At 38.2% G+C, this 27,142-nt stretch overlaps 1 protein-coding gene across 1 annotated transcript in view; it reads left to right on the plus strand.

Moving 5' to 3' along the window:
- The window catches only part of NTRK2 (neurotrophic receptor tyrosine kinase 2), a gene marked incomplete at both ends in the record, with an annotated part of 196,875 nt that overhangs the window by 31,095 nt on the left and 138,638 nt on the right, over positions 1-27,142 (plus strand). Inside the window, 6 exons of the mRNA XM_082301024.1 lie at positions 10,549-10,685; positions 13,663-13,795; positions 15,292-15,595; positions 20,432-20,460; positions 24,610-24,710; positions 25,990-26,089. Coding sequence (XP_082157150.1) covers positions 10,549-10,685; positions 13,663-13,795; positions 15,292-15,595; positions 20,432-20,460; positions 24,610-24,710; positions 25,990-26,089 — 804 coding nt within the window. The remainder of the gene's footprint in view (positions 1-10,548; positions 10,686-13,662; positions 13,796-15,291; positions 15,596-20,431; positions 20,461-24,609; positions 24,711-25,989; positions 26,090-27,142) is intronic.

Consider the following 27,142-nt stretch of genomic DNA (forward strand, 5'->3'; position numbering starts at 1 on the left):
GTAGATGCCAGCACATGCCTGCAAATCATTTTTTGTTAGTGTACAGGGTCCAAATATCACTGAATATTACATCATTTTTCCTCCCCTTTTTTTCCCCTTTTCTTTTAGCAGCTGTTTCCTCTTCATTTACCTTTTTCAAAATGAACCAATGCAGGATATAGATTTTTAATAAGGATGACAACACATCTTTTTCCTAAACATAGAGTAGAGAATCCCAGGTGAAGAGGAATGGCAATATTGGTGGGCTGTGTTCTGGAAGTTATCTGAAAAATCCAGTGCATGGCTCTTGATTTCAGTACCTTTGCAGATATTTTTCTGTATTTAAAAGGACAAGAATTAGTTTCAAAACAAAACCACTAATGAAGCTGGTTTATTTCATTTCCAGAACCTTCTGAGAGGCTAATAGGTAGTACTGAAATAGAAGAGAAATTCAGCTTTTGATATATTGATTTTTTTTCTCCTTTGAATTATGTGACGCTTCTTAGCTCCCTTTGACGTGAAGAGAAATTTTGGGGCATGTAGGCTTCCTCATTTTTTTAATAAAATCTTTTCTCTGTTTTTCTAATTTTCTCTGCTAATGAAATGGTTTCATTTCGTCTCCTTGTTGAATTTGTTTGGGTTTTTTTTTTTTTTTTTTTTTTTAATAAACAAATCAAATGTGCACTCTTCTTTGTGTTCAGATGTTACTAATTACTGCATAGTATTATAGTAAGAGGCCTATATGTGATAGTACTTGATAAATGTTTTGGTAATAGGATGTCTTTCTGCTGTGTGCTGTAAATAAATCTCTTGCTGGGAAGTAGCTAGCAGCCACTGTGGTTTCTTAATCAAAGGGCTTTGGTTTGTAGGTAATTGATGAGAAAATTAGCAGATTTCTGTGGTACTTTGCTAACTGTTTGTATGGTGGAAGTGTTCAATAATGTGCTGATTAAAGATTGATTGCAATTTAGATGTCATCAGCTTTGTGATGTATTTTTTGCGGTTTAAAGTCAGGTATGCCCACTACCTAGAAGATCCTTTCCAGCTGCAATATTAGAAGTGTCAATCAGTAATTATTTTTCCAACTGCATTTGTAATCTATGTAGGTATGATGAAAATTATCAGATTCTTCTAAGTTTTAGGTTCACATGTAATTACTATGTCAAAGGTTTTCACGTTGCATCTACCACAGTAGTAGAGCCTTTTGTGTATACAAATGGTGGTGTACAGTTTTGCAATTTTAACAGCATTTGCCAGTTGTCTGTACAGCATGGATGGCACCACCACCTGGGATATCTTCTTCTGTTTTCTTTTGATAAATAGCATTAGAAAATCAATAAAGAGAACTATATGAGTAAATACTTCATTCCTATTAGTACTTCTAAGCTCTAGTGGCTATTACCACCAGTGTCTTAAGTCCTTGGAAGTGAGGCATGTTCTGTGCCTTGGGTAAGGTCACTGAAAAGACTGTCAGTCTGCAGATCTCTTGAATGCCAAGGAGGCAAGACCACGTCCTTGGGACTGATTGTTTATGTGTTGCTTGCATCCTCTGGTAGATGTTCAGTTGCTGAGCCGTTATCATTGATTTCAGTGATACTGAAATAAATCTTTTTATCTTGTGGTGTTTTGGGAAAAGATGTGGCTTCTACAGCTGTCTCTACAGTCCTATGCAGATTTTGTGTTGCTTTGCTTCTCAGTCTGGTAATGGCATTTTGCCTTATCTGGCCAATTTGGATTTGTATATGCAGATGTGGTGCTTAATCTGTCTTTCCATTTTGCTTACTGTACCAGCTTTGGATGCTTTTTTATCGTATATTGTTTCTTTAGGTGCCTTCTTTCTTGTCGCTGATCACACATGCTAGCTGCAATCTACTGAGCAATGTCGCAGATCAGTTCCCTTTGCTAATTTACTTTACATATCACTAAGGTGTGTTCGGATTGGCTGGCTGTTTACATCTGCAGCCGGTCAGCAGAACTGTTGTCTGGTCTAAGTACTATGGGATTTAATGAATGCTCACATTCTTTGCTTGTCTCATCTCTTGCACACAAAGTACCGTGGTGCTGCTCTTAGTGCTGCTACTTGTGTATGACTGACAAAATTTTAGAAGTTGTAATGTAGAATAAGTAACAGCTTGCCCACTTTCCTGCTTGTTGGGGAAACCCATGATTTTTGATAGGCAATTGCTCAGATGACTGAAAATGGACTGGAAGTGGGTCTATCTTCATTTAAGTCTGTTTCTGGTGATTTTTTTTTCTTTTGTGCTAAAGGTAAATAAGTAAATGGTAATACCAGACTGGAGGCAGGTGGTTATAAATCCTAAGGAAGTAAAAAGGAAAACTGAAGGATTGACACATTTGTTTCTTTGAATTTACAGAAAAGATATGTAGTATTAATGAGCCAGTAAAATAAGCATTAGATCTTAGGCAATCACAGTACAATGCAGTCTAAAACCACAAGCAAAGGCATAATCCAGTGGGTGTTGCCATTTTTTTCCACTATCAGCCAGATTTCACAGATAAGACTATTAGAAGGAGAATATTACAGGCAGAATTAAGTGAGTTTAAAAAAGTCTTAAATGTTCTCAGTGTTTACCTTTCAGAATATTCATGGATTCTCTAGCTGTGTTGCTTATTTTGGCACAAGGACTAGATGTGGTGCATGACGTGTGGTGGCAAACTGTTCTTATTTTCTCTGTAAGAGTTTTAATTCTTATCTGTGATCATGGGCCATGTGAAAAACTTCATTTTTTGCAAGACTTTGACAGTAATTGGGTTTCACTGTTGCTCTCAAGTTGAGTCAAGTTGTAACCACTGTACTCTGCCTAGCAGGCTGCAGCTCCCTGTGAGCACAACAGGGGTTACCTAGGGCTGTGTGACTAGTTGTGTCCCGGAGTCCATTTCGGACAGCCCCGTGATCTGGCTCCAGCAGCCAGCAGTGTTACAATGCAGTGGATGGTAAAGAAGGTAGAGAAGGGTCTCTCATGAGGGTGTGAGATGGCTTTAATCACATCTTGTCCCCATGATGTTCAGAGGTAGAGAGACCTCGTGAGCTGAGTATGGGATGGTTTTGTCTGGGGCCCAGGGGCAGTCCCTAGGCGGGGTTGGGGTACAAGAACAAATAGGGAGAAACCGAGGGAGTGGCCAAGGCTAGGGAGGGAGCAGGCCACCACAAGTCAGATTTTTCCAAACTTAATTAAAAGAACTTTCTGGCTTTTAAGTGGAAAAAAACAATAATTTATGGACGTTGAAAAGGCAACAGGAATCTAATTTTCAAAGATACGTACATAACTTCCTTCTGAACATGCAACATTTATCTATTTGTGAATCAATCATCAGCTTTCATGCAGATGTTTAGACATGAGTCAGGGATTGTGAATGATGATAGTTGAGCTGCATGTGACATACATGAATGTCTCATATTAAAAAAAACCCTGATTTTTGTTTGATAATTCTGATTCAAGTTCTGCTTCAATTTCAGTGAAGGCAATTTGTAATACAAAGTTAGAAATAGGAAGAAGTAAAGCATTGTCAAGGGAAAGAAGTGTGTCTGGATCGCTCAAGTGTTGTCTCTAAACTCATTACGTTGTGCAGGTTTACAGAGGTACTCTCTGTGCCTGGCTTGACACATGTGTATAAGTGTGGAGTACTGATCTGCTAAGGAGAACAACTCTTTTACACTTTTCTGGTGGTATTCTAACTTTGTTCTATCTAGGTGAAGACTGATGACTAGATAACTCTGTCCTGAAGTCTAAAGAAAAGTGCTGGTTTCTTTGAAAGGGGAAACCTTTCTTCAAAGCATCCCTTCAGTAATATGCTTGGCATATGGTATACTTGGTGCCAAAAGTGAAACCCATCATTTTACTTCTTTATGCTATTCTCTGAAGATATTCCTGTTTCAGGATCACTTGTTTATCATGTTGCTACATTAGACAGGTCAGCATTATTTTGAGTGTTTTCTGGACACACATGAAATTCCATGGATAACAATACAGGAATTACAGCTGCATTATATACACTTTGTGAATAAGCCGTTTTTCAGAGGTTTGCAAAAGCTAGTTTGGGCCTCATTAACTTACACTGAAAAGGCTGTTTAGCTCTCAGTTCATCTGTTAAGCTTGTGGTTGATAAATTCAGCCCAGCCTGCCTTGGTTTTCTTTTGAAAGTCATTGTGGATCAACTGAAGCTTAAATGACGGGTTAGAACAGTTTCTCCAGGTGTAATTTAATTTCCTTAGCCATTCAGAAAACATAGTTGGGCACTTTCATTATATTGCTAGCAAGGGAATTGTTGATAAGGTTGATGGCCTCTATAAAAAAACATCATCTCAAAATTCTTGCAGACAAACTGTTTATATTATTACTGGGGACCAGGTCAGGTGCTGCAAGATCCTATTTTATTCAGCACATTCTTATTAGAATCCAGGTTACGCCTAGGGGTCGTAAAAGAAAGGTCCTGGGCAAAAGTTAAGGAGCTGATGTAAACCTTGGAAATGTAAGCCCTTCATCTGGTTTGAAATAGCAACAGCAACTTTCAGAGCTTCTGTGCAGGTTGACTGCAGATGACAACTTGGTGTCCAAATGAATTTGTGCAGGTGGTCATCTGTTGGTGGATTTTGGCTGCACTGCATTCATGATGGCGTTTGAAGCCCTGGATGGAGTGACAGTACTGTGAAGACGGCGCCTGTTGCTGTGGTTGTGAAGATGAGTTAGCAAGTCTTGTGGTCTTAGCTGTGGCATGTGCTGGTTCTGTGTAATGAAGTCTGCTTCTAGTGAAAATTTTAGTTAAGGAGTGATGGAGTGTTCAAAGGCAAAGTAAGAGTGTATTTGATCTGGGAAAGCATACTTTAAATTAGAAAAATAATGAAGATGGGGGTCTTTGGGCTCCAGAGGATAAATGAAATATCAAAATTTGTTTTAAATGGTCCTTTTTTCTGTCAATTCTGTATATTATTTGCCTAACATATTTTTTTAATCTTCATTGAATATGTTTGTGCTTGTCATCTTGTTACAACTTCTCTGAGATTTCTGCAGTCTTCTATGTATTGAGCATTTTGATTCTGTGAATGTGATACAACAGGAAATGGAAACAGTCGATTATGTTTCCTTAATTCATGCTTAGCATGTAAACTTTTGGGGTATCCTTTTATAGTCCTTTAAAGAGGCAGCCAGGCTGCTTTTTGACCCTCTCATTCTGCAGACTTCAGTGGAAACATGCCCACTTCCCCAGTGGCTGTAATCTGGCTCAGAGCTTGTTGGCTGCAGGCTTTTGTTAAGTGAAACACAAGAGATGAATCACATATCCAACAGCTCTTATCTTTACAGCTAGAATTACTAGAAAGTTTCTTGCTGGTTTTTTTATACCCTTGAAAGCCCTTAGGAAAAGACCTCTGGAATTTGTAAACAGTACTGTCTTTTCAAACAAGGTACAATTTAAATAGAATGATACAAGAAAAGTCTGTTTTCTGTACATTGATACAACCTGTTTTGAGCCAGTAAAACCTCTGCAATTTGCAGATCCGTATGACAGTTCATAACAAATTCTGTTGTCAACCATGCCGTTTTCAGGCTCCAGACAGTGCAAGTAGTGGTTGTTACCAGGCTGCATTGTAGTGATGTGTAATTAGTTGTATGTTTTCTCCCGTGAGTGAAAAAGCCAATCCAGGAGAACCAAGACCCCTAGACTGAATTGGAACCTTGTGTGAGAAAAGTAGGCTGATTTGAACCACGGTAACCTAAGAATTGCAGTGGATATTTTATAAATCAGTGGTTCTGGTAGTCTGCCTTGAATGGTTCGGTTTTATGGATGATTGCTGCCTCAGTATTAATTTAATCATTCTGTGTCTGATATATTTGTTTAAAAGATGGTTAAGGATTTCAGGTAAGGATTAAAATTACCTGGTTAAAAGTCAGATGCAGAAAAAAAATTGTCATTTTTTCTTGTTCTTATCACACAACAAATTGACCTCCAAAAGCATGCCAAACAAAAAGAAGATGCCATGGGCCACATTGAAAACCATTTAGTGACACTGTCATGTCTAGACTCCTGAGAGTTTGTTGAGAGGCTGATGAAAATCAGGGACTTAGTGTGCAAAGGATGGCATAAATGAATGCAATATTGAATTTACAGTATTCTCTCAGGTACTAATTCTTTCATCATGGAATTTCTTAGGTATTAGTGAGGCTAATTGACCATATTGGGAGAATTTTTGAAGGTTTTTGAGCAGCTGAACAAATCCCAGAACTGAACAGGTGAAAGTTGAAGCAGAAAAAGTGAATCTGGTATTAATTTTGTAAACATTTTTGTAACTGCAGATAGTGAAACACTATCTTTGGTGTAATGATGGATTTGCTGCTTCTGGCTTAAGACTGCCTTCTTTTAAAAGTTTCTTAAGTATACTGGCTAAAGTATTCTTGGTGCTAAGAGCTGAGTTACAGACTAGAGTTTTTATTTCTCTATTAGATCATATCCTTCAGCTTTCAGTGACAGTCTGGCTCTAGGAAGGCCAGTTTAAGTTTTCTGTAGAAAGTAATAAGTAGCAGCATGAAGACTTGGGAAGCCCTCTAGAAATTTAGGCACATTCATTTTCTTAATTTCCGTTGGCAGTTGTGTAGCCAAATGTAGTAGTAACCTTTGAAAATGGCATCCAAGTGTTGGTTTTGTGGTTGCTGAAATCCCAGCTGTGCACAGGGAAGATGTGAGTCATTCACTAGTGATGCTTGACAGTTGCACTGTCTGATGGCTTCAGGCCAGCCTTTTGCACTAGTGATGGTCTGTGAAGGTAAATGCCCCCCCACAAACCCTACTTAAAGGAGTGTTTGTTTCTCCTAAAGCATGAGATGGTATTTGCAGAGACTCAGCTGACATAAATGAGTTTGTCCTGCTTGTCTCTAGTTCTGTCTAGTTGTGCTGGGGTGAGGGAAATGACTGCTTATTCTAATCCAGAGCTGCCTATTCCTAGGAATAAAGTGTAATCACATTGAATATGAGAAAATTCATTCTGTATGCAGTGAAAGCACATAGCTGTTATATACCAGTGCATAATAAGACACATGGGTTTTAGTGTATGCTTTCATCTCTTGAACTGTGTTACTCTCTACATTACACGTTAAACTTCTCAGTAGCAGATTCTGTCCTGCCATTTTTGTAGAGATTGAAAAGCTTTGAATAGATTAATGACAAGAAAGAAGAATTGAAAAACAAAACAAGGTGGTCTTTTAAAAAGATCATTCAGAAATTCTCTTTACTCTGTTCCGCCAAAACAAGAGAGTACTGAATAAATTTGAATGTCAGTGAGAAATTCCAGAATTGGTAAAAGAGAATGGCTCTTGTATACAGCCTGTAAAACTCATTGCTGCAGAAGGTTAAGGCCAAGAATATAGCAAACTTGAAAAATCAATCAGATACTAGCAGGGTTATTGCTGATATCCAGAGTTATAATAATTAATTCTATCAAAGTTTGGAACAGAGATTATGTTTCAAGCTTTGGGGCATGGAGTAATCTGTCTGACAGATATCAAGATGAAACTTGTGGAAAGATGATGTCATGTCTACCTTGTATGGCCCTTTATGCTACAGTCTAATCTTACTATGCTGGCAGTATACAAAAGTATTTGAGTATGCTATCTGATTGTATCAGCTGCTGTTGTCCTTTAAAATGTACATCCCTATCAACAAAAGAGATAACCATCTAAAACACTGTATTTAACCAAATTAACTCAGGAGTAAAGGCAGGGTGGTTGGATATCTCTGTAGTGCTATAAGAGTCAAAGTGCTACTGGCCAGTATAAATGGTCTCGCACTACACTGAACATACAAACTGAACATGTGTGTATGTTAAGGTACCTTGTGGTTTTTTTTAAATACTGTTTTTTTCAGTACAGGTTTTGCTGCTTAGGGTCATGGCTTTGCTGGTAAAGGCAATGTATCCCATGTCTAGCTGAGGCCTTATGTGACTGTCTTGCTTTTCCCGAATAGAGGCACATCTCAATTAGTGTGGATTCTGCTGTGGAGTAGTCTGGGTGCCACTGGAAATAAAAGCAAAATTAGCTTGCAGTTAAAGCACACTATCTCAATATATCTAACTGGAAAAAAAGACTCCCAAGACAATTCTTGTGTTTTTCACCTGTCTTATGACTGGGAAAAAGAGTAAAAGAAAACACACACAAAAATGTTATTTCTAATCTATTCTATTTCTAATTCTAACTCTAGTCCATTCCATTCCATTCCATTTGTACTTTTTTAGATGCAGGGGCCTTGCAGCTGGTTTTTAGTATAATTTTACAAATGTACAGAATAATAAGCACTGTTATTTTGTAGCCTTCTGGCAGGATACAGCATGATGTAGCTGTTTCCATTGGAGATATAACACCAACATGACATGTGCAGACTTCTGCAGATAAGCAGAACTAGATCTAGTTTTGGATGTGAACCAGAGCCAATACCAGAGGAATTAAACTTCAGTTGCTTATACTATAAATAAACACATTGCACGAAGAAGTTGTCTCAAAACTTAACAGCTATTAAAGGAGAGCTCTAAGGGACCAAAGTTGCTTTTAATTTTGCTTGCATGAGAGGTTTCACATGAAATGATGTGTTAGTAGGAGCTGTGCCAGTTTGCACAGTGAAATGCTAACCTATCATGTAGACCTTGTCCCAAGTGCTAGGGTCAAGAAGAGTGGGGAAATTTATTCTCTTTGCATGTTCAGGTCTGGCAAGAGTAATTGGAACAGTATTCAGAGATGTTGTGGAAGTGTAACTTTATAAAGCAAATTATCTCATTACTTCTCTCCTTGTTCACTAACTAGCATAATTAATATCCAAATGTTCACTAAGATTAGTTATATTTCCTGCTCAGCTAGTTGACAGACACTTGTGAGATTTGAATTCGCAGCAGGCTAGAGCAGATGGCTACCTTCGCTAACAGATTACTGCATCAAGGCATACAAACTCTCCAGCTCTGTCTCAATAAACTTCAACACATGATTTATAAAGTGAACATAATAGAAGAAATCCATGATGCCTATAATGGGAATCATATTACTGCACTACTTAAAACACCGTGAGAATTGCCTGAGCCGTTATCGTATACTTGTGCTGATCTTCAAATCTTATTAGGCAAGAAAGCATTGTCTGGAAAATTATTTCTCTTCTTTTCCATATTGCTTCCTCTCAGTTATTTTTTTATTGAACTAATTAAAGGGAGGTTTCCAATACATCTAGCTTCTGTTGAACCTCCAGCAAACATTTGAATGTGTTCACAGTGATTTGATAGTTATTTATTTGTTTTGGATCTTTTACATAAAGAAAAATATCTGATAAACTTCTGTATCATCAAGCCCATGATGAAACTGCTGTAGTCTCAACTAAAAAGCAAAACCAAAGAGAGCTGTTGTTTCAGGAAAAGAAAATTCATTGCAAGATCATGCATAAATGTCCTGCACAGCAGATAAACTTGACTAGTTGAGATGATAAATTGCAAGTAAAATTTGCCTGGAACAGTTGATGTGAAATGCCTCATAAAGGAGACCAAGACTTTTTACAGAGTGTACCAGCTTCAAATGATGGCATAGTATCTTTTAAGAAAGATGTTATTTATAGAATGGTGCATAATTATTTGCTACATAAATAAATATGAAATGTGAGTTCCTCTGTCCCTGAAATCTACTGATACTGCTTGTATTATTTTGGAGAGGGTCAGTGTATAATTCCATGTGTTTTTGTAAACATTCAGCATAAATTTACTCTCTGGGAGGCTCCCGTTGCTTCGGGTCCCTTAGAATGAGGCACAGAATGATTTATAGTTCTGTAAGATGGACAGGGAGTCCTGATTCTTGTAAAACTTGGTCTTGTTTCCTGATGAGTACTACAATGTCGCTGCTTTCCTGCTTTCCTGAGGGCAATAGAAAAGTCAGCTGAGGTGCCTTGAGTAGAACTCCGTGCAATTTCTAACCCTCTCTTCTGTCCTTTCTCTTCTCTAGTTCAATCTGTTAAGAGCTCTGTTTCCCCTCACTTTGAGCTTAAGATCTAGGTTTTTCCCTGCTCTCTGAGCTGTGTCTCTGTATGAGAGGGAGGGCTGCAGTCTTGTGGGATACTGGGAGGTAATGGGATTTTCCTGTTAGTGTTGTGGAGAACAGAGGAAATACCACAACGTCAGTGGAACATAGATGTTGCTTTGCAGCTGTTATAAAGAGAAAGATACAATTTCCAGTTTAAAAGAGTAAAGGAAGAGGGGTTTTTTTCATTTTGAAGTTAAAAACTGAAGTTAGGATAATTTCTAATTTCTGTTTGTGCACCTGACATATATTCCTATATAATTAACTAGTTAATATATTTCCACATGCAGTAATGTTTTTTTAGGATGTGAAGCAGAGGAGATGCAGAAAATACATAGCAGCTAAAGATCGTAGTTGTATATTTCCAAAGATGCTGTTTGTACTGTCTGAATGGTACTGACTACAGTGAATATTTGGTGTAGTGCTTGCATTTATATGGCTTGCTTAGAGTTGCATGGCATCTATTCTGTCAAATACAAATACATGTTGGATTATTGTGTTGTTGTTCCTATCATAGACTTGCCCTCAGCAAACCTAAGCAGTTACAACATCACCGTGGTGGAAGGAAAGAGCATCACGTTGTACTGTGATACGACTGGTGGGCCACCCCCAAATGTGTCCTGGGTGGTAACTAATCTTGTTTCAAACCATGAGGTAAGTTTTATATTCAGATACATGACAATTCAGGTGATACCTGCTGAAGGATGGAATGAAGTTTCATGTCCAGCTCTAGGTAACTTTCTATTAAAAGATTAAATAGAAAATTAATGTTGGGATTACATTTATCTTCCAGTTGCTTTCAATCCAGGATGACTGTGGCAGTGCTTTTGAGGAATGGCAGACATTTGTTTCTCAAGATTTTCATTTGCACTCTGGTTTTTTGGATGGTCACTCGTAAACAAGAGTAATGTAAATTTTCAGAAGTAATGTGAATTGGGATACTGAAACACAAGAACTTTCTTATTATCACTGATACCTGCCTACAGAGAATAAATCCAATCTATACTGATTGTGAAAAAAACTTGGTGTTGGTAATTTTATTACATTTTCATTTCAAAATTTGGTGTGTTGGAATTTGGTTGTCAATATTTTGTGGCTTGATTAATTTTTCTTCAACACACTTAGCAGCAACAGGAAGCCTTGAAACTGAAGATTTTTACTTAAAAGACTGTCAGGTTGGTTTTGTTTTGGTTTTGTTTTTTTAATGACATACTAATATCTTTCCTCATTGAGATCATCTAGGTGCCAAAATTTTGTTTGCTGGGCTCTTTATATTTTTGGTCCCTATTGTAGACTGTGTGCTGCTTAAGTCCTTTCTGATGGAAATCTTGAAAAAAGGAGGGATATATAAGCAGGTCTTCGACATGCAGCTGCTGACTTCATAAATTGATATTATTTTACAGTAGGAAAATCCCATCTTTATTACTATTTTATGGCATTTGCTTTCCTGCATTCATGGTGGTGCACTCTGCCTGAAGCTTCTTGGTCTGTACAATGTGTGGGATGTGTACTTCTAAAACTCTTCCTGCAGTGAGGAGGAGACAGGACCTCTTGGGTCTCAAAGTTTTTATATTTTCTTTCCAAAGTTCATTATATCAGGCTTGTATAGAGTTTAACTAGTCTGCCTTACATTCCAGCTTTCATAAGTAAGAGCTCTGCAGAGCTCTAGTTGTATTTTTAAAATTTTCTCTGATCTGCAAAACTCCCCAAAGGCATCAAGGCATCAGTCGTCATCAAGAACAAGAAATTAAAACAGTTTGGGGAACCTCTGCCAAGTTGTGCCCTTTTTAAAAAGCTTTTTTGTAATTTTAATTCTAGGAGCCAAAACAAATGTGGGATTTGTTTTGTGGAACTGTTCAAAAAGTGAGATCATCTAATTTTTTTAACCCTCCTATCTTTGAAATGCCATGGTCAGTTTGCTTCAAGGTTTCCATGAGTATTCTGTCCTGGCATAACTACATCATTCTATTTTAGAGGGGCTTATAATACAACCTTAGCCGTGGAGCACTGTAGTCTTTTCAGTAGCCAAAGAGCACGAGCCTTTTAGACCTTATTTGCCATTCACAACTATCCTTTTCTATGAGTGTTGCTTTTGGTTTCTTTTCTTTTACTTCTGTATCTCAGTTTCTGCCTTCATTTTCTTCATCTTGTATGCTGCTTTTCCCTGTTTTCTTTCTCCTGTTTTAAGAGAGACATTAGCAAAGGTTAAAACTAGACTCTACTTCTGCAGAGCTAACCTTTATGTTCTGAGTTTCTGTGTTGATGGGTAGTTGGACTGATGTTGTTTAGATTCTTCTTGCTCTAGATTTCAGCCCTGAGCCTGTTTGAGCCCCTCTGCTTTCAATCCAGCTTTGAGCAGTGCTCACCTCTGAGAATTGTGAAATAAGGAAATGTGCAAAGGGTTGTTTGCTTTTTCACCTGCCTCCCCTATTGTCACACTGAGATCAAAAGGACATTGAACTCAAGTGGAGTTATGGTGTCATCTCAAGGTTCAAAATTCCGGTTGCCCAAGACTGTATGGAGGAGTGTTCCCACATGTTCCTGTTGACTGCCACCTAAAGTTGCTGTGGTTTTTACTATTAGAGTGGCTTGCTTGTTTGTGTTGTCTGTAGCACTGACATGAATGTGTACATTACAAAAAGTACCTCAAAAGTAGTTTTTAAAAAGTATCATAATTATTATTTATTTTTGGAGTGTGTTTTGGTTCCTTTCCTGTTTAACGAAATAGTCTAGCTCTTTATGAAAAATTGAAGTATGGAAATAATAATTATCTGCAGATCATATGAAGGGCCTGATTTTTGAACATCAGAGTAACAATTGGCTTTGCTAGTGCTTTTTGTGGGGGGAGGGGGTAATTCAGCCATATTTGCTTAATCAGTGTGACATAGATACATATTCAATATGTTATTTAAGCCTGTAGATAGACACCGAGCTTTCTAAGAATCAAGCTTTTTAAGAATCATCATTCTTACCTTAATTAGCCTGTTCTTAAACACATAAAACAATACTTAGGCAATAGCTTAGGTTATGCAATTTCTTGCTTAAGGTTTCTTCAGAAAAGAAAGCTTTCAATAGAAATTTGGTTAAGAAGGAGATAGAAAACCTGTCAAGATACAGTAGGGTTCAGAAGGCAGCAGTGGAAGAGATGTCAAGCATAAGTTTAAAGGAAAGAGAGAAAAGGATGAGTAAAGCAAGGACTGAACAGAATACAGACAGGAAGGAAAAGTTCAGCAAGAACAGACAGAGATAGACCATGGAAATCAGTCATGAAGTAGGAGAGAGGGATGAGCAAGGGTGTATGGTTAGAGGAAAAAAGCATTTGTGTAGAAGGGATAAGTGTTTAAAAAAATGCACAGACTGAAATTTACAGGGCAGAAACATGGTTGAGTGCAATGTTTGTAGCAGGACTTCGAAGCTTTGAATCCACTGCCACTGACCGTACATGGTTCTGTACATGTTTTATGTCTGTTTGGATAAGACACTACAATAAGGGTTTGATTAATTGTGGACAGATACAGCTAAAAGGAAGGGAAAATGAAAAATGCCATTCAGCTGTGGCCAGTAATTCCCTCCTTCTCCTTTGTTCTTAATGCTGTGGTTGACGCATACATGTTTTTCTGATCTGTTATAGAGTGACACAAATAAGAACCCTGCTTCTCTCACCATCAAGAATGTTTCATCAATGGACAGTGGGCTGTCAATTTCCTGTGTAGCGGAGAACATTGTGGGAGAGGACCAAGTTTCTGCTGAGCTTACGGTATTCTGTACGTATGCAGGCCTTCATACAGACCCTCAGGCCAAACTGCATTGGGAGGGACTGTTTTGGTATTTTTTGGACATTAAGACTGTTGAAATGAAAACCCTTAAGGCACGTGAACTGTCTACTGCAGTTAATGCTAGGAGTAGCCCAGTCAGCCGTTACTGCACTTATCTTTTTCAGCTCTGTATTCTGCAAAAAATGTATTGCTGACTGCTTTGTCTTCCAGTTCAAACAATCTGTAAGTAAAGGTCTGAAACCCTGAATACTGAATGACACTGTCATTGTGGGAAGGTTTGTAGTGGTGTGTATGTACATGCACACTGCCTTAGGAATTGCGAAGTGTGGATGCATCAAAACGCTAGTAGAATTCTATGAGACTACACGTGTTCAAGTTCTTATTACCTAAAACAAAAACTGCTTTGTTCAATGTTGGTACAGCCAGATGTAAATTAATTTGTCATAGCTTTGAATAGTACACTTATTTCTCAGGGCCAATGAAGGCAGAAGGGGCATATAGTGTAGAGGTGCTGGCTTCTTAGATCTAAGCTCCAGGCTGAATTCATTTTACATGAACTATACAGTATGTTTTCACAAGCTGCAACACTCTGTTTAATTGAAGATGGGAACGGAACACTTGGTAGATGGCAAACTTTGCTCAGCATGTGCTTATGACAGAGTAAACTAGAAAGATCACTCTAAATGTAGGTTTGTAGGTTGAAATTGGATATGTAATAACTATGGGAACGAACATACACTAGAAATGTTTGAACAGTGTAAATGAGATTCTGAGCTTGGCACTGTTTTGAGTGATAAAAGGGAGTGTAACTAGAAAAAATTGGATGTAGTTAGGAATAAATTTAAAGGAAAATAATGAGCAAGGTGTTGGAATAGTCTCTTGAGGGAAATAGAAGAGGCCTGTAAACTTGAGGCATTTAGCAGGTTTGAACTAGAATGAGAATATGTATAGTAGAGAATTATTTTTCCCTGACAGAAGAATCTATAGAATTAAGTAATCTGTTCTGTCTTTGATTCTGTTAAAAAAATAATCTGTAAACTTGGATTCCTAGCTGAGTGTCTTTCCAGTACTACTTACTTTTGGCCAACTTTTAAATATTTTCAATACTACTGTCTTCCTTCAGCACTCCTGTGCAGTTTTTTCAGCAAAGTAAAGCCAAAATGTCTCTGTCCTTCTTCTAAGTGATCCAGTAACTGAAGTTCCCACACCTGACACGTTTTAAATGATTTAACACATTTTCAGTCTAGTCTGTTTTGTTTCTTTCTAAAGAGCGGCTTCAGTTCAGCATAGTACTCTAGGCAGAGCAGGTAGGTTCCTGTGTGAGTATCCTTCAAATGGGTACCATTCCATCTAGTAACATACTTTTGTACTGACAAATGAAAAATACTTCCATGATAACTTGGGAGAGAGGGAGGAAGAGAGGGAAGGGAGGAAGGACGTGTTCAGAATATTCTGATGTTCTTCACTTTTTTTTCCCAATACAGTTGCACCAAATATCACATTTATTGAATCTCCAACCCCGGACCACCACTGGTGTATTCCATTCACTGTGAAAGGGAACCCTAAGCCCACATTGCAGTGGTTCTATGAAGGAGCTGTACTGAATGAGTCTGAATACATCTGTACTAAAATACACGTTATCAATCAAAGTGAATACCATGGCTGCCTTCAGCTGGACAATCCTACACACCTGAATAATGGTGCTTATACCTTACTGGCAAAGAATGATTATGGAGAGGATGAAAAACGGGTTGATGCTCATTTCATGTCAGTGCCTGGAGATGGTGAGTGTAGTTTTTTTTTCATGTTAGCAATTGCAAACTGATGAAAGTGGTGAAATAGTGGTTTGGGGCAGTTTTAACTATTTGGGGGGAAGCTTCTTATAAGACTTCTTTTTCTCTGAATGAATGTCTTCAATATTACTTATAAAATAATGTTTTTCTTGAGCATTTTCTTCTTGTTTATTGCTTCTCAAGGGAGGCCATGCCAGCGCTCTGTAAATCTTCCCTTTGTGTAACCATCCTCCCTGCCAACCAAGGCTAATGAAAAGTTGCTGTTTCTAAAGTTTTCCCAAGCCTCAGTTGTTTTCCTGAAAAGCACTGAGTTCCAGTTCAGCAACTCTGTAACTTGCTGCACTGCATATGAATTGAACTAGGCAGTGTATTCAAGGATGGGGGGGATGTAGCATCTAGTGCCTTGTTGTGAAATTGACAGTGCAGTAAAGTGAGTTCTTGATAATACGTTGTTTATAGGACACCAGAGGGAACTAGGGAGAAAACAAGCAACCCAGGGGGAAGGATGGGCAAGGTCTCAGGTCTTAACAGGCATTTTGATGCCCAGTTGCCATTTGTCTAGGTGGAGGCTGGGCACCTACGTTGCTAGGAGTATCAGTGTTCAAGATGGTTGCACCTTCAGCTGCTCTAAAGATTCCCCCTCGCCCTTTAAAAATACTGTGTGAGCAGGCTCAAGGTGGACTAGCTCATTGAATTGCAGAGACAGCTGTAAGTGATTGATGTTCACTGTGGTTTGATCTTTTCCCACATCTTCAAAACCATACATGAAGTGGCTGTAATAACAGTCACTGTACGTGTAAGCATATTGGAGTGTGTGGAAAAAACTCTGAGTGGACCTTGCACGTTTGGAGTAGAAATATAAGTTGTGATTTTGTGCAGATAATTGCACAGTCGTACCTCAAAATATGAGATTGTATGTATCGTTGGCTTTTTGACCATGTGCTATAAATAGTTGCCTTCTTTTTTTTGAACAGCAGTGTGCTGTTATGTTATCTGATGGAAAAAAAAAGTGGTGAATATTTAAATTCTCTTCCTACATCTCAGGCTACAGACCATGAAAATATGGTCAGTATTTAATTTTTTCCCTTTCAGCACAGTTTGCTGTAGGGAGAGAGGTGGTAAGTCTTTTGCTTTCCCATCATTAGGAGAAGATAAAGAGCTGATAAAACCAGGCTGTGCTTACTCCTTCTGTGCTTGCTGCTTCTCTCCTGCTTTTTCTCTGGAGTTCTTCCTTGAAGATACTCACTACAGAAACATGCCATGGTTTCAGCTACTGGTGTCCCCTAATACTGCATTATAACTGTTCAGGAAAACAGTTCACCTCATGGACGTTCTGTGTACAGTGGGAGTTCTCTTACACCCTGAGTATTTAATATGAACCCGGCTTAATTTTCTAACAGAGTATGAGCTACCTCTAATACATTAGGTAATCTTGCCCTTTTTTTTGTCTTTGATCCAAGTCCCCTTTCCTGTCATGTTTTTCCTTTTTGCTTCTGTCCACAGTAAATAGAACTGTAGCTATCCTCTAAATTACAAAGAAAACATGATTTGTTCCATCCCCTTTATATTCCTATGGAATCTAAGTCTACCAATATAAACTGCACTGTGTTCTTTAAGCATTTCCCAAGATCTGTGGTGGAGTAAGCCTCACAAAAAGAGTATAGAGGAAATGGGACTGTGTAGAGACAGGATGTAACTGCATTAGAAATTAGTTCATGCACAGTGGATGGCACCAAACCAGTCTTAAAAATTAACAGCAGGGGAAATGGCTTATATACTTAGCCTCCTCAATATTGTTTTTAGTTTTCTCCTGCAAGAATCATGGCATTGAGCTTTAGAAAACATCACAACATTGTTGTCTCCTCCACTGAAGCTCACATAAAAGCAAATGCATCATATTACAATTTTTGTTCTATACTATTGCTATTTAAAGCACTGTCAGGCTTTTTCAAATCCTTAAAAGGCTTTTCAGTGCTGCTGTTACTGTGTGGTTTCTTCTTTTGGCCCACACATTGTACACTGAAGCATAAAGACTAAGGCCCACACCCTGGTATTATGTTCATTTTCATGTGTTCATGGCTGAATTAAATGCCAGTCCTGATGTTTCGTGGGGCGGGGTACTCTCACTGAGCTTTAAACTGATTCTCTGGTTATTGCATCACTTGGCCAAATGCTCTGAAGATAAAAAAACCCCAAAATTTAAAAAATCCCCTCACCCATAATCCATATGTCTACCCCAAGTAAATGCATGTAAGTCTGAAGCATGTTCTCCATCAGAAGTGTAATATTCCACTTTCAGATTTGAGTCAAACATGATGAAGATGTGATTTGTGCTAAGATGCTCCCAACTTTCAACGTGCTTCTTGAAGAACTTATTATCACTAGTCTTAGGATGCAGGCGTGAAAGAGAGGAAACCATAGACCACAGTGGGATTTTGATTGTGTTGATGATGCCCAAGTTAATGTTGTAAATTAAGAATTTGTTTTAAATGTGAAAACCTGGAAGAATAAATTTCATGTTTTGCTAGCTGAATTTTTAAGTGTCTTTAGTCTGCTAATGTTCTTGGTTTCCAATTCTTACTGAGAGTGATTTGATTATTTGAGACTAACTGCCATAAAGTGTAAGCAAGAAATGGTCATGGTTTATTTTGGAGGCTGTTCTCATAGTTGATCCAAAATGGCTAATGAATATGGGAGAGATTTTTACCAATAATAGATATTTTTAATTAAGCTTGTTAATCTACTAACTCTCTACATGAAAATTCAGCTGAAGGAATCCAAGTCACATATACCTTGTCAAAGTAAAAGAATATGCTAAATACAACTTAGAAGTAGCATATTCCTTGTGCAGCATAACATGCTTTTTGCGTAAGTATGTTTTTTTGGATTGAGTCTTTTGCTGCTGCTTTATTTTGAAAATGTCAAATTTATAAAGAAAGAAGGAAACAATCCAAGTGTAGTTGATGTAGTTTGTAAAGATGAGTGAATAGTGTGCCTTTTGATAGCTCATTTACTCAACAACCTCTTCTAATGGGGACCAAAACAATGGTGCCATTCTGTACTTGGCCTTGAAAATAATTGTGTGTAAACGGGCAAAATGACTGTGGTGAAGTTTCATTTTAAAATAACTTCAACTGATGATTAAGTAGGTATGTTTTTATGTGCCAAGTAGAAGAAGTAATACTAAACAGAAGTTTGGGGGTTGTCCACCATCTTGATTTTTGTAGCTTTATTTGATGTGTTTAGTTATATAAAAGGTATTTGAATGGAGTTACTGCCTTCTTATTTTATATGTCTGGGAGGAGTTAGAGTTACACTAACCTTCTTAGTTTGTTCCCACTCCAGTGAATAGAAACAAAAATGTTGACATGTAACTCAGAAATAAAGGACTGGGAGATTTTTTGTTGGTTAAGGTTTTCTTTCCACTTCAGATTACAGAAGGTGAGTTAGAAATACTATATTTAAGCGGTTGGATGTTCTACACTTGGAAAACTGAATCCATGAACTTTTGTGGACAAAAATCTGTGGTCAGGTTACTTGAGGATAGATAGTCAGGCTTTCTTCACTGGTTATTTATTTCTGCTGATTGACATGACAGTTTTCATGGGGTCTATTGACATGTATCCCCGATTACTGGAATATCTTCAAGTGCATTTAAAAATAAGCCTAATTATCTGCTGCCATTCTACAAACAGGTTGCAACTGGTGTTTTCAGCACAGGTTCTCTTGCTGTTAACACTGATGTTCTGCTCTTACTTCACTGTGGCATGACAATATGCCAGTGTAATGCCACTGCTATGGATTTACTGTATAGTAATATAAAGAGAATTATATTTCTTGAAGTTGGATTAATCTTTAGAGTTTTTACTTACTTGTTAATTTTATTTCCAAACCTGCAAAAAGAGAGAGAAAAAATATGGAAGAGGTAACTATAAGCCTACTACATAAGCTGTGCTAGAAATACATTATAGATCAGAATGCATGAGTATGTTCAAATACAACAGGAGTATCTTTCCAAGCATGAATAGTGTAACAGTTCACTAATTTCTGTGGGCGTTCTGTGCGTTTTACTCACATACGTGCTAAGCCTTACATACGTGAAGTAATTAGAAAAAGCTGCAAACAGGAACTAGTAAAATTTAGAGAAATGTGGACTAGATAGGTATCCATTTGCTGGTGTAAAGTCTGGTTTCTGAGATACCTGACTCTTTTGGTAAGAGTTCTGTCTGTGTATCAGCTGTGCAGCTGGCTTCTTGGAAGCATCCTTTTACAGAGTGAATCAAATGGTGCTGCTTAGGTAATTTCTACATGTGGCCCTTAACTTGCCAGCTCACAGCTGAAAATGGTTTGTTGTTAGCACAGTGATAAAATAATTTTTTTTATCAGGTAAAAATCAGTGATTGTTAAATCTCTGTGAAATCTGCTTCCACTTGAATTCAGGGAAAATTTTACCATTGATTTTTCAAGAGGAATCGTTATTGTTGCACTTATTCCAGATATATATAGATAGATATATATACATATGTTAATAGTGGAAAGCAGGATTTTGCCCAGTTGTGAAATAACGCATGCCCTTGCCAGAGCTAGTGTCCTGTGCACATGAGAAGCAAGATATTAACCTTTGGAATAACTCTGAGATGGGTGTAAATGTAATTAATAAACTGCAGTTATTGATGTTGATATGCATTTATGTAGGTACTTAAGATTGCTATGGCAAATAAAGTCAACTCTTAAAACAACTCCTAAAGAAATTTTTATTCTTCCAGCATTTGCAATTTATTTACAAATCTTTTCTTTCTTTTTTTTTTTTCTCTTTCCCGTGTACAGGTAGTGGCCCAATTTTGGATCCAGACGTTTATGGTATATATTTGATTTTCTTTTTCTTTTATTTTAATAATAGAAGTGAAGGAACTGAAACATTAAAAGTTCAAATGTTAGGCTCAGTTAAATTGAAATGTCACATAGAATAACACAGTTCTAAAAGGTACTTTGGTGTTTTGGTTCTCCTGCCTTATATTTAACGTATGTGATGACAATATGATGTTTTACTTTACTATGCTGCTTTTGATTCACATTAGGAGAAGCATAAATCCACTGCTACATATGGGTGCAGTTGATCCTGTAGGATGACAGCTGTGTGATGTAGTTCACAGACATGAGATTTTGTGAACCTTTTGGAGGCATTTCTTGGAGGAGAGTTTGTGATTTCTCTTTATACAACTTAATTTATTTTTTCAGGGATGATTCCATACTTGTTTTTCCTCCAAAAATGTACCCCTAAATCCCACTTAGAAATGAAGTTGGCACAAGTAAGTTTTCCTGTAGGCAATTTATTTTGCTCTGTCCACTCATTTGTACCTTCCCTTAATCTCTCTTGCATAAGCAGACCATCAATTCAGTGGTAGCTGAGTGTGTGCCAGGAGATTTTGATGGCACAGTGTTCACATTAGTTTTTTAGTTAGGCAAAATGTACCAAGTGAAAGCCAGCATGCACTGAAATAGAAGCTGCAGAATGAAAAGCAACTGTTTTAAAAAAAAATATTTCTGGTATACTTCTGGTGAGTAGAAAAGTTCATCTTAACCAACATACCCAAGCAGCTTGAAGCTGGATCCTGTTTGGAGTACTTTTTATTTGGATGAAATGGCCCATGAGTCAAGTTACCTAAAGCCGATCTAAATGTTATTGCTTTGATTCCATTCCACATCATTAAACTTCAGCAAATGTGCAATTGAAGCATCAATTTGACTTCAAATGCTTAGAAACTCCAAAGGATAGCTTCCCCTCCCTCTCTTTCCAAAGTCCTTTTTTTTGGAGGAGGGGAAGGAGGGAGGGTTGGGGATGGAGAAGTGGCGATGGTTTGCACAGCTCCTTCATGTGTTGTATTACATAAGCTGTGTGGATGAAGATTTTTACTCTGAGCTGTTTACCAGGGTCGTGATGCCTGTGTATGGCTTTAGCCATGTGAGTGCTGTGCTTCGACTGACTTGGGTGGGTTTCTGCTGAGATATGTGCTTTGAGTTTTGCTAGCAGATCACAGCCTGCAAGACCTAGTCCTGGTGAAGACAGCCTTCCTCTTTATTCCTGGATGTTCTTTCTGCTGTTTGAAAGTGCTGCCCTTGTGGATGTGAGGCAATTTCCAAATGTTTCTCTTAAGTGTTTTGAACATACAACAGAAATCAGAAGATCTGATGAGGTCACATCAGGCTGCATGACATTGAGTTTGCCGAGGGGAGTCAGCCCTGCCTGCATGGGGCACTGCCTGCTGCAAGCGTGAAGCAGCCACCTGTGCCTCTAGCTCGCCTCTGCGGCACCTCTTGGAAAAGGCAAAGAGGGAATGCTGTCCTGACACCATCTGGGAAGTAACTGAAAGAAATAGAGTGACTCATGTGGATCTGAGCAGGAAATTGAGTGCAAAGCCAGCTCCTTTGGCTCTGAGTTCATATTTTCATGCCACAATACCTCTTCTAATGTGGTTGTGAGCATGAGAGAGACAACCTGCCCCATATCTGCCAAACCCCAGAATGACTGTGCAGAGTGAGCCCCCCCAGTGCTGATGTGACTGCGCTGTTGTGTCTATCCCAGCCGCGATGTACCTTGTTTGTGAAGTGGCTGCAGAATATTGGCCAGTGTCAGCTGCAATTCACCGCAGCTGTTATTAGTCACTGGTGGCTGCATGAGGTACAGAGCACCGGAGAACCTGGCCCTAAAGCAATATGAGCCTTATCTAGCATGAGTCAAAAGGCGTGACCCTGTCTGTAAGAGTGCTCAGTGTCTATGTCAGGATTTCATAGTGAAATGAACAGGAATTTGTTTAACTCAAATGGTCCGGTTTGGGCTGGAGAGCTGTCGCCTGTATTTTCCTGGCCTGATTCACCCATTTCAAGGGGCTTTGAAGATCTGGCAATACCTCAAATGCAAATGATTCACGGTTAAGCAGCAAGCAATGTCAGCACACCACCAGTATACCAATGTAGCCTACCTTCACTCTTGTCCATTTTAATATAGAAGTGCACTCAGAGGATTCACAGACCAGACCTGTGGTTCTCATTAGACCTCCAGGGTGTGATTTCCAGTAGCTTAGAACAGGCCTGAGCATAAACAGAGCTACAAATAGCATCAGCTATTTACAGGTGAAATTGGGAGCAAAAAATTTCCTTCTTCAAAGTTTGTTTCACAGAGTCAGAGCAGCAAAGATTCTAAGTATTTGTTTTATATGTTAGTCTTATAAAACTATAATAAATAGATGGTTGTCCAAAACCATCTTTGTGAAAATTTTCCCAGCTAATTGTAAAGGAAGCCAAATTTTTTTTAGGCTCAAGTACTTGTTATAAAGTGGACTTTGCCTGCAAATAAAGAAGTAAAACTCTATTCCTCTGCTCTGGCAAAGGATGTACTCACGGTGACAGATGATCAGAACAGAACCTTGTCTGAAAGTCCAGGCTGCTTGTGCAGGTGAGCCATTCAGGCAGGGATTATTCTACCTGGATGAGCAAGGAATGCTGTTCATTCTTCTGTTGCTGCTGCTCTAACCTTTCTGCATGGTAAACTACACACACAGAGATGCAGTGCAGAGTTGGAGAGTTCAAATGGTAAAAGATCAGGAAATTAAATTTTTTTCTCTTGAAAGCTCTGTATATTTAATATGTATTTTGTCTTGAAAGAGTCCTGTCCTTTGGCATGCATAGTTTAGATCCAAAATAGACTGTGTGAGTTGTTTAGACATCCTGACTGTGATGACTGTAGCACTGGTGCCAGAGGTAGCTGACAGCTTCCTGTACAAAAAAAAAAAATCCTTGCATGCCTGAAGATCAAAAGCCCAGTGCAGCTTCTTGCTAGGACTGCCAGCTGAGCTCTCCAAACTGGCGTTGGGAGCTGAAGGAGAATACTGCTGAGGCACAAGCCCTCCCTGTGCTTGCTCAGCTGGAGCTCCATGCTCAGAAATGCTCCTGCCACTGTATTTAGCAAGAGCTGTTTCAAATTCACATTTAAGATTTCATCTGCAGGCTTATGGCACTGATTTTAATCAAAACATGTAAAGAAATATCTGTTTAATTGCAAACTTAAATTACGATGCTGGACATGTATTTTATAATCGGTGCAGTTATTGCCCTTTGTTTCTTTCATCTGCATTATAGTCATGAAATTAAAATGTTACATGTGTTTCCAGATGTAATTAAAAAATGCATTTCAAAATTTTCTCTTAATGCATGTTTATCTTAACTTCATATATATAACTATTTAATTCTTTTTCTCTCATTTGAGTAATTTTGTCAGGAAATCACAGATTGTGAATATCTGTGTTTTATTTTGAAATTGTTATAAATAATTGAGCCATGATCATTCTTTGTCTGCAGTAGTTGTGGTTTTGCCCCTGCAGTCCCATCAGTGGAATTATTTTGATAAATCAATCAAATTTCTTCATACCATCTCAGGCACTTTAATTTTTAAAGGTGTTATAGCAATACTAAACTGTAACCTCTGTGCATATAACATGGGTTTTTAAAATTATTTATTAAACAAATGAAAACAGCTATTTCACATTTGATATTAGTAAAATAGCTTGAAACCCATCTGCCAAGTTCTTCTCAGCAAAACAAAAGTGCTCAAGCTAATTTCTAAGACTGTCTTATATTTGACTGAATACAAGGCTGGTGAAGTTCAGTGTAGAGGGCAGTCTTTCATTTTTAATGGGAAGTCAGAACCACATTAAAATAGCTCTATAGGTGGAGTTCTCATTTAACTCTAGTGTTTCCAGCAGAGATACACATTATGCTGTAGATTGCTTCTCTTTTCATGTTTGTCAGTCCCAGCACGTTTGTTCAATTACATGCCACAGTGATTCTCCCCAAAACATTCCAGCTTCATTAGCAGTTACGAATTGTGTCCAAAGAGCTCAAATTCCCAAAGTTGATAGTGGCATTACCATCTTACAGAGCAGAAATAATATAGAAAACCATTTCCCTGTCGAAGTTATGAGGTTATAAAAGCAATCTTTTTTTTTTCTTAAGAGTATGAAACCACACCTAATGATCTTGGAGATGCCACTAATAACAGTAATCAAATCACTTCAACGGATGTTTCCAACAAAGAGAATGAAGATAGCATCACTGTAAGTATATGCATTGTTTCCTAGTCTGTGATCTTTGTGAACTTTTTGGCTATGCAACTTACAACACTGCAGACACTATAGTAAGACTCTGGCCTATCAGAAAGCTATAGCTATTACTGTGTTGTGATCAAAACTCAGGGGAAAAAAAAGGATGAAAAAGAAAATTAGTGCACCCCACTCATGTCCTTCCCCCATTTTTTTGGGTTAGTAAATCACTTTTCAGTTCAAGTAAAACCATGGTTTTGTGTCTTGCTCTTCTGAACTCCTTAACTGTAATTTCTTTAGCCTAAGACTTTGCATCTAATTTTTAGTCAAGGAGAACAAATCTTCATATACAAAACAAAGACATCTAAGGTAATTTGAAGATTGTTGGTTGAATACCCATCCTGGAGTCACCTCCACATTAGAGAGGTGATGTGCTGCAATGAATTTTCAAAATGCAGTTATCTGTATTTAAGACATGATTTCATCTAGGTTTTCTGATTAAATGGCTTGTGACAGATTTTAGTACAAGTGGCTGAACTGATGGGCCTCCTCCTTTGGTGCCTTGTCTCTCATGCTCTCCTGAACTGAAATACTGGAAACTGATAGTGGGTTACCGGCCTGGCAGGCATGGCAGCCTCCCTCCATCAGGGTCTCTGTAAAGCATCAAGCAGCGGAGAGTGTGCCTTCATGAACCGGAGAGCAGACTGTGAGTTGGGACAATGTGCTAAAAACTGGGAGGATCCAAGACAGTCTTGTCTCATCTGATAACAGAGTCATTTAATTGCTGAGGTGGTAAAAGTAGGACCTGTGGAAGTCCTCTGGTCCAAGTTCCCCTGATTAAAGCAGAGCCAGTATGGTTCCTTATGGTTGTGTCCTCTCTGGTTTTGGTATTTCCAGTGATGGAACCTTCACAGCCACTCCAGGTAATTTATACAAGTGTTCAACCATCCCCACAGTAAATTCTTTTTTCCTATGTGCTTTTCTTACGTGGTTTCTTGTAACGTGCCACTCTACTGGAAGGGAAAAGGGTGATGTAGACTGCCTCCTGCCTGCCTTGAATGTGTAGGATGTTGAAAAAGTTCTCATAAGTGTCTGAATCTCTGTTCTCTACAGAATAGAAGAAACCTCAACAAGTGTCTGTTTTCTGTACTCTTTGATCTGAGTGCAAATGTTTCCCAGTTGAAATTAATCTCTTTTTATAACTGGATTAATCTGAATGTATTCTGGATGTCTTTGAAGACACAAGAACAAAACAAACAGGTCTGTTTGTGTCCTCTTTTTTTTTTTTTTTTAGGTGTACGTTGTGGTGGGAATTGCAGCACTGGTGTGCACTGGCTTAGTAATAACCCTCATTATTCTGAAGTTTGGAAGACACTCTAAGTTTGGGATGAAAGGTAAGCAGGGTTGGTTTTACAGCTTCCAGAATTGTTGTGGGTTGTATGAGCTGAGACTGTAGACTCCTGAACCGGGAGCAGTCAAAATAGCTACATCAAATGCCACCACATTTAATATTTCGTTTATTCATCAGGTAAGTAAGGGCAGAGATAGATGTAGACAGTGTGGAATGAAACACTTTGGGATCAAACACTTATTTTTTCACTTAGAATAATTACCATTTCTTTGCCTTCTGATGCAAAGCCTCCTGAGACACTTCCTGGAGTAAAATATTTCTCAAGTCAGTGTAGGTAGGAAGAAGATAGGAAATTAAATTTATTCTGTTGCAAGTTTGATTATAACAGTTTAATGAGAATCTATGCTGTATGTAAGAGGTGCTTTAGACTATACTACAATGTCTCACTAAGGTGAATGAAGGGGAAGCAATGACAAGAGCGCAAGGTACATTTGCCGTGGATTCTGTCATATGTCAAATGAAAGCACCAGCTTTCTGACAGATGCATTTTCATGTGCTTCTTGGGAAGTAGAATCTGGAGAGATTCACAAGTACTCTTGTCCCTGTGGAAGGAGGAAAGCTCGGCCCTTCATTTATTCATTTATTTATTTTACAGCCAGATAGAAGTATGTGTGACACAGAGGTACCTGCAACAACTCCATTACCATATTGTTTTACTGGTATCATCAGTCTGTTTCTGATGATGTGGGTGAAATTGTATTGAAAAGAAAAGAAGAGAAATTAAAAAAAAGGAAATTAAAAAACCCACTTGCTGTCTTGTTGAGAGATCTAGAAAATGCTTTACTGTGTGCTAAGGGAGATGAGTGTTTGTTCTTAAGATATGTAGATGAGGGTCTGTGGAGAACACGGTAAGTAATCTTTTGGTAGACTCTTGTTAATCTCATGTCCTTCTTCTCAAATGTGCTTATGGCACAGTATCACCTGGATGTATATTTTGGTAATGCTTATGTAATCTTGATCTCTTTCCAGAGATATCTGCTCTATATTTTGTGTTCTTGTATTCTGTTTAGAGTAGATTGCCTGGAACAAATGGGAT

This window comes from Coloeus monedula (assembly GCF_965178545.1).
Source record: "Coloeus monedula genome assembly, chromosome: Z".
NCBI classification, from domain to species: Eukaryota; Metazoa; Chordata; class Aves; order Passeriformes; family Corvidae; genus Coloeus; species Coloeus monedula.